General features: G+C 46.5%; 1 protein-coding gene across 1 annotated transcript; it reads left to right on the top strand.

The window, feature by feature from the left end:
- The first annotated feature begins 5,120 nt into the window (after window positions 1-5,120).
- On the top strand, window positions 5,121-11,947 carry kras (Kirsten rat sarcoma viral oncogene homolog). Its single transcript, NM_001008033.1, is given in 5 exon segments — window positions 5,121-5,310; window positions 7,639-7,765; window positions 8,664-8,842; window positions 9,906-10,065; window positions 11,276-11,947. Coding segments are annotated over 4 exon segments (561 nt in total). The 5' UTR covers window positions 5,121-5,310; window positions 7,639-7,654; the 3' UTR covers window positions 11,387-11,947.
- Window positions 11,948-13,653: the final 1,706 nt, after the last annotated feature.

Raw genomic sequence — 13,653 nt, 5'->3', positions numbered from 1 at the left:
ACTCTGCAGCTCCAACCCGGCCCAAGGAAAGTCTCCCATAGGGCTCAATGGCACTCTGCAGCTCCAACCTGGCCCAAGGAAAGCCTCCAATAGGGCTCAATGGCACTCTGCAGCTCCAACCCGGCCCAAGGAAAGCCTCCCATAGGGCTCAATGGCACTCTGCAGCTCCAACCCGGCCCAAGGAAAGTCTCCCATAGGGCTCAATGGCACTCTGCAGCTCCAACCCGGCCCAAGGAAAGCCTCCCATAGGGCTCAATGGCACTCTGCAGCTCCAACCCGGCCCTGTAATATTTTTTGCCAAAAAGCTCATTTATCTTCTTCCTCACTGCTCGCTTTGCTAGACATATACAAACATAGTTTAGCAGTAATCATATTTGCCTGTTTTGTGCTGAAATCGTATCAGTTCTATTGCCCCTTTAATTGGTTAAATGATTCCTGTTCCCATCGCTGAAGAACTCATTCAAGTAAAAGTGGAGGCGGAAATGGAACAAATTCTTTATGAATCCCCCTTCACTCTGCCTGGATCTAAATCAGAGAAGAGCACATTATTATTATGATATGGTGCAGGAGATAATAGGCCCCTTTCTATTATGGGAGGAGGTGGAGATGGGTGGGAATAGAGGAAGGAGCTGACCGCAGATGGCTGAGTGCCTGGGACTAATGAAGCTCTTGTCTTTAGGGTTGTGCTATGGTTTTTTTTGTTTCTTTTTTCTGCCATTCACACTGTGACCCAACAATACAACCTGATCCTTATGTCCAACTGAATTAGTGTGCATTGTCTGTATAGAGATGGGAAGTTCTTGGGACTTGCGCTAACAACCTCGGGTCAGCGCAGGCACTTCCCATAAATACTGGAACAGCCTGACATGGTTCTCTTACGGTTCTGTGGTGCCACTAGGGAGACGATTTGATTGGGTTTTTCCCTCTGTAATGACAATATGAGCGTCTTCCCTTGCTCTCTATGTTAGGGCTTGCACACACTTCTCTTGGCAATGCATTTTGTCATCAGGTTGAGAGGAACAGATCCCCTTCCCTACGCTGCTCCGTGAAAGCAGGCATTTATGGGCCGACCTACGCTCCACTCCGCTGCGTGCTTGCACTGAGGTGATACTGTGGTTTTCAGTGTAGGCAGATGGAGCAGCACAGGGAAGTGGATCTAAACACGCTCCGTATGCCCTTGCCCTTCCCTGCCAGCACAGTTAATATAGAGTATATAAGTATACAGTGCATTCCGGCCCCCTAGCACGCCACCAGTCTGCAGGTGGGGCCCAACAGGACCAGGGCCTACCGGGTTTTTTCCCAGTACACCAATGGGCCAGTCCAATCCTCTTTGCAACTGAGCATGGCATGTCTCTAAGCTTCTGTGCATGCCAGACGCTGCAGCATCAGGCATGGACTGGCAATCTGTGGGTTCAGGCAAATGCCAAAGGGGCTGCTGTAAGATGCCATAGTCACTATTTATTGGGCTCACGGGGGACTGTTGTGTACTTGAAATGCCAGGGTCCATTATGACTCCCAGACCCATCTGTGTGTTTTCTTGGCTGTGTTGGTCACTTACTGGAATACACAGGCCACTTACACCCAAGTGGAAGTAGAAAGTCCCTATGTGTGCGTCTGTATACGAGTTCCCAGTGCCAGTGAGTTCAACCTCAGGGACAAGGAGCGCTGTGCCAGGGGAGGGTGTGAGCCAACATTAATTAGAGCCCAACATTAATTAGAGCCCAACATTAATTAGAGCCCAACATTAATTAGAGCCGGATCAGCTGGATCATGAGAATAAAATATGAAACGGTGAACAAATCCCAACATTACTCAGTGTGGGCTGACGTCACAGAAACAGCCTTAAGGGTTTTATTTACTGCCTAACACTATAAATAGTGCCCTTACTGATATATCAAAGCACCAAAGGGATTACTGGGGGTGAGCTACTTCAACTATACGTGCACTGCCACTAATAAGTTCAGTAGAGTTATTTAAACATTCAGTTCCCCTTTAAATTAACTTTTGGTTTGTTGTAGACTGACATTATGAGGGTCACAAGTTGTTGCCACAGGGAATCAGAGCAGGATCGCTAGAGACAACTCGTTACTGTGGGCAATGATATAATCCCACAGGACATTGCCTTGTCCTCATATGAGGAGTGTAGTGATGTGCAGGCCGGCCCGAACCTGTGACCATCGCACAATTCTTGTGGGTGGGTTTGGAGTCCTCCCTTCCGCCATGACCTTATGGCTTCTGCCTCCAGCAGCCTGTATATATAATATAGGAAGGCCGGTATTGCTTTCCAGAAAAGGTGGCAACCCCAGTTATATCCCTATCCCGGCACTAGCGCCCCCTATAGCACTATATACCCCAGTTATATCCCTATCCCGGCACTAGCGCCCCCTATAGCACTATATACCCCCAGTTATATCCTTATCCCGGCACTAGCGCCCCCTATAGCACTATACACCCCAGTTATATCCCTATCCCAGCACTAGCGCCCCTATAGCACTATACACCCCAGTTATATCCCTATCCCGGCACTAGCGCCCCCTATAGCACTATATACCCCAGTTATATCCCTATCCCGGCACTAGAACCCCTATAGCACTATATACCCCAGTTATATCCCTATCCCAGCACTAGCGCCCCCTATAGCACTATATACCCCAGTTATATCCCTATCCCAGCACTAGCACCCCCATAGCACTATATACCCCAGTTATATCCCAGCACTAGCGCCCCCTATAGCACTATATACCCCAGTTATATCCCTATCCCGGCACTAGCGCCCCCTATAGCACTATATACCCCAGTTATATCCCTATCCCAGCACTAGCGCCCCCTATAGCACTATATACCCCAGTTATATCCCTATCCCAGCACTAGCGCCCCCTATAGCACTATATACCCCAGTTATATCCCTATCCCAGCACTAGCACCCCCTATAGCACTATATACCCCAGTTATATCCCAGCACTAGCGCCCCCTATAGCACTATATACCCCAGTTATATCCCTATCCCAGCACTAGCACCCCCTATAGCACTATATACCCCCAGTTATATCCCTATCCCAGCACTAGCACCCCCTATAGCACTATATACCCCCAGTTATATCCCTATCCCGGCACTAGCGCCCCCCTATAGCACTATATACCCCAGTTATATCCCTATCCCGGCACTAGCACCCCCTATAGCACTATATACCCCAGTTATATCCCTATCCCAGCACTAGCACCCCCTATAGCATTATATACCCGTTATATCCCTATCCCAGCACTAGCACCCCCTATAGCACTATATACCCCCAGTTATATCCCTATCCCAGCACGAGCGCCCCCTATAGCACTATATACCCCCAGTTATATCCCTATCCCAGCACTAGCACCCCCTATAGCACTATATACCCCCAGTTATATCCCTATCCCAGCACTAGCGCCCCCTATAGCACTATATACCACAGTTATATCCCTATCCCAGCACTAGCACCCCCCTATAGCACTATATACCCCCAGTTATATCCCTATCCCAGCACTAGCGCCCCCTATAGCACTATATACCCCCAGTTATATCCCTATCCCAGCACTAGCACCCCCTATAGCACTATATACCCCCAGTTATATCCCTATCCCAGCACTAGCACCCCCTATAGCACTATATACCCCCAGTTATATCCCTATCCCAGCACTAGCGCCCCCTATAGCACTATACACCCCAGTTATATCCCTATCCCAGCACTAGCGCCCCCTATAGCTCTATATACCCCAGTTATATCCCTATCCCAGCACTAGCGCCCCCTATAGCACTATATACCACAGTTATATCCCTATCCCAGCACTAGCACCCCCTATAGCACTATACACCCCAGTTATATCCCTATCCCAGCACTAGCACCCCCTATAGCTCTATATACCCCAGTTATATCCCTATCCCAGCACTAGCACCCCCTATAGCACTATACACCCCAGTTATATCCCTATCCCAGCACTAGCACCCCCTATAGCTCTATATTCCCCAGTTATATCCCTATCCCAGCACCAGCGCCCCCTATAGCACTATATACCCCAGTTATATCCCTATCCCAGCACTAGCGCCCCCTATAGCACTATATACCACAGTTATATCCCTATCCCAGCACTAGCGCCCCCTATAGCACTATATACCCCAGTTATATCCCTATCCCAGCACTAGCACCCCCTATAGCACTATATACCCCAGTTATATCCCTATCCCAGCACTAGCACCCCCTGTAGCTCTATATACTGGTTCTGTAGATGCACTGGGGAGAGATATAGACCTATACAACAAATAAAGTTCACCCAGCACACCCTTACCTCCTACAAGCAGAGTTCTAGACCTGCAGCTCTATCAGCTGAGAAGTGAGACGGAACAAGGCTGTGAGTGCGGGTCAGGGTGTAAATAGCACAATTGGCCCAATATACAATTACATTACATATCAGAACTGGGCTCACACAGTTAGTTTTTGCTTAATGAAAGAAAACGCCAGTTCTAAGCAACTTTCTTAAAATTACTATAATTTTCAGTTATTAGTAAATATCATCGCAACTAGAAAAAGTATTGGTCTGTTTATATTCTCTGCACTGCTGGTTCCGACTCCAGAAACACTGTAGCAGAAGCCAGCCGGTTCCAGGCCTGTAGGGGAACTTACTGAAGCAATACGAGCAGCCAGCTAAACACTGCTTTCCACTGCAATTACATTCACAAGCACCTTAAAGCCCGCTGCACATTGGCACATCGCTTACGACCATACACACCCAATCCCATCTGCTGCTTTAGTTCCCGAAAGCCCTACCCTAACCCAGCCATGAAGTTGGGCGTGACAATACGGGGCAATTACCCAGCGCTCTCCCCGCAGTACTAGTGTTTTGTTCAAGCTTCCCGACAATGCCTATTCTTGTTTTTAAATTCACTCATGACGTCAGGCTCCGCCCACAAATCGAAGGCCTTGCACTGGCTGGTAAGCGACAAGGCCCTGTCGATCATGCGGATTCAGCTGTTGATTGGTGGGAGCCGCCAACAGGAAGACGCATCGGAGCTCCTCCTTGTGATTGGGCTGCTGTGTGTGCCTTATCCGCCCTGGGCTGTGGGCACTTCCGGATGTCTGGTGTCAGCTCTGCGGGAGGAGAGATCCAGTGTTACAGAATGGGAGTTCCTGAGGCGCTGTGACTAATCCCCCCCCACCCCCGCAAATTGGGGAAATCCACCGGCGGGCAGAAAGCCAGAGGGAGCACTGAGGGGGGCTAAACCAAAGGAAACCGCAGGAGCCCACAGTGCCTCCAGAAACACAGGGATCCGGGACGAGCCCGGTAAGGGCCGCTCAGATGCTCACCCCCCAGGGATTTTCCAAAATGAGACTTTCAGCTTTTGTCGAAGCATTAACCCCTTCTGCCTTTGTGACTGAGGCATGCTGGGAGCTGCGATTCAACAGCGGCTGGGAAGTGCTAGGCTGGAAATCCCTGGGATGGGGTTAGAGGGAATGTCTCTGTCCTTCTCACTAACTACGGGTGTTCTCTCATTATGTTTTTATTCCATCCACAAATCAGCAGTCATTTGAGAATCTCTTTGTGTAATGAAATTCTCCTTCTCTTAAAGCCAGGGGGAGGGAGGGGTTTGTTCATACAGAGGCTTCTCAGCAGACTGCTGATTTGTTGTAACAACAGGATGTAAAATGTGAGTTTACTTTCAATTTTAGGGGGTATACTGCCCCTTTAAATGATTAGTATGGGAGTGTTGGTGCTAAGAACTTATCCATTAGATATGAATTTGTTTTTTGTACCAGTGCCAGGCAGTTCTAGTGCAGTGATTCCTGCCTTACCTGGTTCCCCAACCAGTGGCTCATGATTAACATGTTGCTCCCCAACCCCTTGGATGTTGCTCCCAGGGGCCCCAAAGCAGGTGCTTATTTTTGAATTTCTGGCTTGGGGGCAAGTTTTGGTTGCATAAAAACCCCGTGTAACGCTAAACAGAGCCTTCTATTGGCTACCAGTCCTCATAAGAGCTATCAAACAGCGAATTATAGCACTTATTGCACCCCCAAAAACTTTTTCCATGCTTGTGTTACTCCCCAACACTTTTTCCATTTGAATGTGGCTCACATGTATAAAAGGTTGGGGATCCCTGCCCTATAGGGAACTCAACCATAATGAAAAGAAGTACCATTCTAAGCAACTCCCCAGTAGACATTCGTTGCATATTTCCAGTTTTTTGTAAATGTAATTTCTAATGAAAACTGTTTGTTTATCCCTATTCTGCTTGTTCTGCCCCGGGTCTGACTCCAGCTGCTACACTGTTCCAGGAGTTTTTCTTAGTTTAACTTTTTTGTTCAGCTGCTCTTCAGTTTGAAATTTCAGCAGCTATTAAGTTGCTAGGGTCCAAATTACCGTAGCAACCATGGAGTCATTTGCATGAGAGACTGGAATGAACAGGAGAGGTCTGAATAGAGAAATAAGTTATAAAAAGTAACAATAAAACTGTAGCCTCGCAGAACGAGAGTTTCACTTCTTTTTTCAGTGACCCCCCATTTTAAAGCTGCAAAAAGAAAGAAGGCAAATAATTCAAACAAACTATGAAAAAAAAAAGATAACAATTAAAAAATTGCTTAGAATTGGCCATTCTATAACATACAAAGTTAATTGAAAGGTGGACCACCACTTTAAAACTGCTGAACCTTTAATAAATGGTAGGGATGCACCGAACCTAGTTTTTGGGTTTGGCCAAACCCCCGAATCCATTCAGCCAAATACCAAACCAAATCCTGGATTCAGTGCATCCCTAATAAATGTTTATAGTATGTATAAAGTGCCTTAGAATGACATACTAGCCGTTCCGAATTGGCTTTCCACAGGCAATAATAGGAGTCACCGGTGGAAAGCCATTTTGGAGCGTTTAGTCGCCTGTGATAACTGCCATGTTTGCAAGAGGCCGTCACTCATTCCGGTAGCATGTGGGGGATATTGTTAAACACTGGTGCTGAGAAGCCACTGAAGCATCTGCATAGGCACAATATACACTGTGTGTGCCCCTGCCTTACTGACCTGTTCTCTGTGATTTGCCTATGGAGGCTATAGGAGGCTGCTCAGGCACGCTATTGGGTTTCCAACAAGAGTCTAGTAGTACCTAAGTGAGGAACAAGTTCCCCTTGGTTTGTGCTGCAGCCTGTGCAGCTAACAATTTAGCCTTGAATTATTATCTCTGTGTAAAAACCACACAACTTGCCCAAGGATTCCCTTTTATCCACAACTGGAGACACACGGACCTCCTGTTAGCCCCTCTTGTTAGTGATTGGATCAAGGCATCTAGCTACAGAAGCATAAGAGCTCTCACTCGTTATTGTTGTTCCACCTATATAATGGCATACATGTGGCTGCTATTGTCCACTAAGGACACCAGTATTTCTTCTCCTGTGACTTCTTGGCTATAGTCTGGACAGACGTAATGTGTGTATCTTATAAACCCCCACTATGTCAGTGTGCCTATTGCATGGTACTGGTGCGCAGCAAGTGAGGCATTGTGGGTAGTATATGGTGCAGATGCCTCACTCCACTTGTGCATTGGGGCACATTGTGCAAATGTTATAGTTTCCTTTCCAGCCACTGGCTCCTCCCTCTGACTTACTTTTCCTTCCCCTCCTACAGAACCAGTGCTGGTGAAATGACTGAGTACAAACTGGTGGTGGTCGGTGCTGGAGGCGTAGGGAAGAGCGCTCTCACAATCCAGCTCATTCAGAACCATTTTGTGGACGAATATGATCCTACTATTGAGGTCAGTATCAATAAGTGGTTCCTCTGTATCACCATTTAGTCCTACGCCTGTGACGCCGGCACCATTAGTGGAATTTCCTAATGCGCCCACACTTCCCCTTTAATACAAAGTGGGAATGATATGCAGTATGGATAGCAACTCAACAAATTGCCAGTCAGCTGACCTAACTATAGTGTGAGACTGCAGCATTATGGGCAGATCAGTAGCGCCCGCGTGGTACTTTAGGTGGCTTGCAAGGGCTTTGGGTTCAGAGGAGCTGCTCTGTGTGGTTCTGTGTGGCTTATCATCTCCTTAATCCCTCCTTAATGGTGTTACTGTGCCTTTATGTGTTGCTCCTGGATGCCTTTTACCACTGATGGGGGCGGGGCAGAGCTTTAGTCTGTACTAGGGTTAGGGCAGTCGTGTGTAAGTACATGTAGGTGGTCCGGTAGATCCCAGGGACCCAGCCCGACACCATTAACTAGAATGTGTATAAAGGAGAGAGAGGAGATATTAGTGCCCCAGAGAAGGTGACTTCGAGTTCAGTCATTTGCCCCTTTCTGTTTCTCTGGTTCTGACTCTTGAAACAATGTTGTAGGAATCTATTCTCCAGCTGGGCTCTGCAACATTGTTTCATGAGTCACAACCAGCAGTGCAATGAATATAAACAAACACTGCTTTCAGTAGTAGTAACATTCACAAATAACTTTAAAACCACTGACAATATATAGTGGGAAGTGGCTTTGAATTACATTGGGCAACAATAGATTTTTGGGTAGAGTTGCCCTTTAAACTGTATCTGGTTACAGTCGGACCCTCTATATACAAATTACTTATACGCTAACCTCAATGCTTTTTGTTAAACGTTTGAAGCCCCTCCGTATCCTCATGTTCCTCCTATGCTTTCCCCCCGCTGCAGGACTCCTACAGAAAGCAGGTGGTGATAGACGGGGAGACGTGCCTCCTGGATATATTGGACACGGCGGGACAAGAGGAATACAGCGCCATGAGGGATCAGTACATGCGCACGGGAGAAGGGTTTCTCTGTGTCTTTGCTATTAATAACACAAAGTCCTTCGAGGATGTCCATCATTACAGGTTAGACATGAGCACTGGGGCCAGCCATGTCAGTACCGACTGCCCATCACCCGCTCCTTTTATTTACTCCCTCATTGGGTCCTTAATGAGTGGCTGATGCAGGGAGTACAATGGGACACTAAAAGACATTTATATACCCTACATGCCCTAGGGGGGCCCACCCCCCAAACACACCACCCACACGGACCCATTTGCCTGTGGTTGTTACCAAAAGCAAAGTAAGAGCAGTCGGTTTGCTGGTAGCCATGTCTTGTCCCTAGCTCTCTAGCGGCCAGGCACGTGTTGTTGTAGCCAGTCTGGTCCTGATTTCATCTGTACATTCTTGTGGTTGGCAATTGTTGTTAGTCTGTTATAAAATATCCTATTCTTAGCATCTTTTCAATTGGTCCTCATTTTTTATGGTCTCTATTATTTGCCTTTTTCTATAGCTTTCAAATGGGGGTCACTGAACCCAGCAGCCAAAAATTATCGCTCTGTGAGGCTACAGTTTGATTGTAATTGCTGCATTATATTACTTCTGTTTCTATTCAGGCCCCCCCTGTACATCCTACAATCTCTCATTCAAACTGAACCCTAGCAACCACATAGCTGTTAAATGCCACAATAAGAGCTGCTGAACAAAAAGATTAATAATTCAAAAACCACAAACATTAAAACCAATTGCAAGTAGTATTAGAATACATCATATGAATAGTTCATTTAAAGGTGAACACCCCTTTAGAGGCCACATGGTGGCTGCCAGCACCGTGGTGCTACTCTGCAGGTTCCTGTTAATAAAATCAAACAGGGCAGTGTGGTGGGGGTACGGGTGGTGCGTTTCAGTAGGGAGCCACAGAAAAAGACGTTAGATTTAATAATAGCTTTCCTCCTCCTTTTAGTTTTTTTAAACAGAACTTTTAATTGAAGGTTGGTGGGGCCCAAACCCAGGCAGCATTGCTACAGGCAAATCTTGGTACCAGCACCGCTACCGAAGCCACACCATTTCAGCTCGGGTTACTATTGCATCTCCTATTTATCTACCTCCTCAGCAAACTAACAGTCTTCTTTTAATGATTTCCCCCAGGGAACAGATTAACAGAGTAAAAGATTCCGATGATGTTCCCATGGTGTTAGTTGGTAACAAATGTGACCTCCCATCCCGGACTGTGGACACAAAGCAAGCACAAGAACTGGCAAAGAGCTACGGTATCCCTTTCATAGAAACCTCGGCCAAAACCAGACAGGTAAGTGGCTCTTCCCCCCTTGTTTCTATTAGAGTTAGTGAGCCCACGGTGTAATTGTTACCATATTGCATGATATCTATATCTAGACCCCCCTCCTCTCCAGGGCCTGTGGGTGAGCACAGGGAGATCTCATTTGGGCAGAATAAAATTATTTTAATTTAATATTAAATCTGAACTTTTCAACTGCATTTAGGTTTGTCATGTGTGGGCTTCGATCCACAAACCAGTCTGACAATCTAACAGTGTGTAATTGGAATTCTGGTGGCCCTCCTGCCTAACCTTCATGCTTTTAGTTGCGCTGGAATACAACCTAGGGCTGAGTCACTGCCAATGGGTGTCACTAAACTGCAGCTGTTTAGTTTCAAATTCAAATTCGGAACAGCCGGATGGGACATTTTTTCTTTAGGCAATTGGCCATTGGGGTCATTTATGTTTTCTCCAGGCAGAAGTGCACAATGCGCTAATTAAGAAGAAAAATACAGTTTAAGGTGCTCGGCATCAGCGGATGCAGGCCATAGGGCAGGCAGTAACCTGGGGCTCAGTAACTGGCAAGTTGATGGATGAATAGGGGACGCCTACGTGCCCCCCTCCTGTGCCTAGTAAATAGAGTACTGCCAAATGACATGTAATAGCTTTTTTTCTGTGGCAATAGCCACGGGCAGGGATCTTTAACCCTGCAGCCCTCCAGCTTTTGCTAAACCGCTTACTCCATCCCACCAAGAGCAGCTTGAGAACACAGGTTGAACCTCTGATGGGAATGCTCTGTACCTGAAATGATTGCTATGCTGCCAGCTTCCCTCAATGGCAGGATAATAAAAGTGAAGGAACTTTGGCTCCCGCTGCTCTCAGCCCTGCCTCAAGGTTATTCCTGCCACAGTAAAGAACTATAGCGAAGCTAAAGGTCCTTCCCTTCTAAGTGTAGTGTTCTTTGAAGCGCACAATGAAACCCTTTAATAATGTAGAGCATGGGGTTACTGTACATATGAAGCAGTGTATAGGAAGCGAGGATATATACATTCCCTCCCATTGTATGCTGCCCAGTACAAAGTGCTAGCACAATGCAGTGACAAGGCTGTGGGATAGCTTATAAACTTGCTATTATTGCTTGTGGCCCAGTGTCAAGGACTTTATCCGGTTAAAATGCCTTTATTCGCCACTCACCCACTTTCCTTTATTTCCCCCCTTCTCAATGACTCACCTTCCAACAAAGGGAGTCGAAGACGCCTTCTATACCCTAGTCCGTGAAATCCGCAAGCACAAAGAGAAGATCAGCAACGGGAAGAAGAAGAAGTCCTCTAAAAGAAAGTGTGTCATACTCTAACGTGCCATCCGCCACCCCCACCGTGCTCGTGGATCAGAGCAGGAGAACAGTGCCATCACAGACCTGAAAGCAAGCAAACAAACCCCCCCCACCCCCTCAAATGTGTGGACTTTGTCATTGCCGTGGATACCATAGAATTGCCATGAAATGAAAGAAAAACATTGACCACTTATTTTAACAGATAAATGGCACGAACGGTGCTGAATCTGCCTACAAGGACTTGGACCCCCCAGTCATGTGTGAGGAACACAGTCTTCATGAACAAACTGTTTTATCAGAAGGACAAATGCAATAGCCCCTTCTTTTTTAGCCCAACTACCCTCCTACTCCTACTGGGTTTTATTTCTCCCTGGAAGAGACGTTAGCCATCATGTTGGGGAATAATCTGCCCCGGCCTTTCTTACAGATCCATTTGAATAAAGATTGAAACTCTCATCAGTATTTTCCCGAACCGTAGTAGGAAGGAATGCAAGGAATTGTGCAAAGGTGGTATTAAGGGAAACAATAGTAATGTTGTCTGAATATGGGAAGCACAGCTAGAAATAAACCGTGAAAACCCAATGCACTTGTGGGCTTTACTTCTATAAGATTTGCTGGGTATGCGTCTGGGCAGCAGGCTGCAGCGCAGGGTGTGTTCCCTATGGCGTCATTGCTATAACCTCAGCCACTCGGAATAAGAACAGAGTATATAAACATTTTGGGTTTAATTGTCTTTGCAACAGGCACAGTAATAGGGTCAGGACTGCTGTTTATGGCAGAAAGTTATTATCTGTGAGGGAGAAACGGGCAACGCTGCTACATCTTGATGGAACATTTCCTAATTATAAAGGGCAGAGCTTAGCTCCATCTGTGGTGCTTAGCTTCCCAGCCCCACCCCCCCCAAAAAAAAACACTTTGAAGGTATGGAAGGCCTATGTTTCCTTTATTCAGTGCCATTCAGTGCACCCTTCAGACATGGCACGACTACTGCAATTCATAAGGTCCTGTTTCCTGGTCAGTTAGTGGAAGAAGGCCTTTCCTGCTGAAAACTACCCTAGACCAGTGCACTTTTTAAAGAAGTGGTGAACCAGCCCAGGGTAAGAGACAACCTATTAGAGTCACTGGGGGAGGGGTACCTAAGTAACTTTAGGCAATAAGCAATGATTCTTTTTGGAGAATCCTCTTGCATGTTGCAACAATTCAGATTCAGGGAAGGTTTAATTTCCCCTTTAACGTGGAGGCAGCATCTGTGCTGACAATATCTTCTCTTTGAATGTATGGCAGCAAGTAACATGGGCAGCTGCAGATACAGAACCTACTGCCTGGTTATCTAATAGGCTCCTTCCTTACTGGGGTAAACGCCATACACACAAGCTGACTTCCCACAGTAATTAATAAAATGGTATTATTATGCATTAGGTTTAGGTTAGGGCAAATGGCACACTGGGATTTTTTTTTTGGGGGGGGGGGGATTTTGCCTGCTGTGGTTTTTAGTGACCCAAACTCACAGGGTCATGAACTAGCCCTGCCAGCTGATTCTGGGGGCAACTCAAGCCTCTCCATGCTATTTCACTGCTTTAGCTTCACACTGAATGTATTAAATAGGGATGACCACTTGTGCAACACAAAGGAATCAGCAGCACCAGTACCCAGAGAATGATGTTGTAATTAAAGTGAAAAATAAAAAAAAATTCATTGGGTGGAAACAGTTCCAGTATGTCGAACGAACACAGTGCAACAGGGAACTACGCGGAAATCTCTCATACAGAGCTCAGGGAATAACAATGAGACTCTGAGACCAATTCAGCTGAACATGGCAGATTAGCTAAAAAAATTTTTTTGCCCCTTTGTTGAACATGAGTACAAAAGATAGGGATTGTGCTGAACATACTTTTTGGTTTAGTTTATTGTTTTAATCGGGAAACGTTTTTAATTTTGTGAGCTAAACAGGGAAACGGAAGTGACTCCATGTTTGGTCTTTGCAAAATAGATACTTAGATTCCCATAGCTCAGATAATCCCCCCTCCACATAATGTACGTCCTTTTAGGGCCGTGGTAGACGGGGAGATTAGTTTCCCGCAACATATATCCCTTGTTGCGGGCGACTAATCTCCCCGATATGCCATCCCACCGGCGATTTACATTCAGGCCGAAATGTAAATCGTCGGTGGGATGGCATATGCAGTGCTGTGTGAATCTTCCGTGGCGCTGCATATGCCATCCCACCGGCGATTTACATTCAGGCCGATGGGATGGCATATCGGGGAGATTAGTTGCCCGCAACAAGG

Source organism: Xenopus tropicalis, chromosome 7 (assembly GCF_000004195.4).
Source record: "Xenopus tropicalis strain Nigerian chromosome 7, UCB_Xtro_10.0, whole genome shotgun sequence".
In the NCBI taxonomy this organism is placed as follows: domain Eukaryota; kingdom Metazoa; phylum Chordata; class Amphibia; order Anura; family Pipidae; genus Xenopus; species Xenopus tropicalis.
The sequence above is the reverse complement of the archived record's forward strand: the minus strand, read 5'-3'. Positions and strand labels throughout refer to the sequence as shown.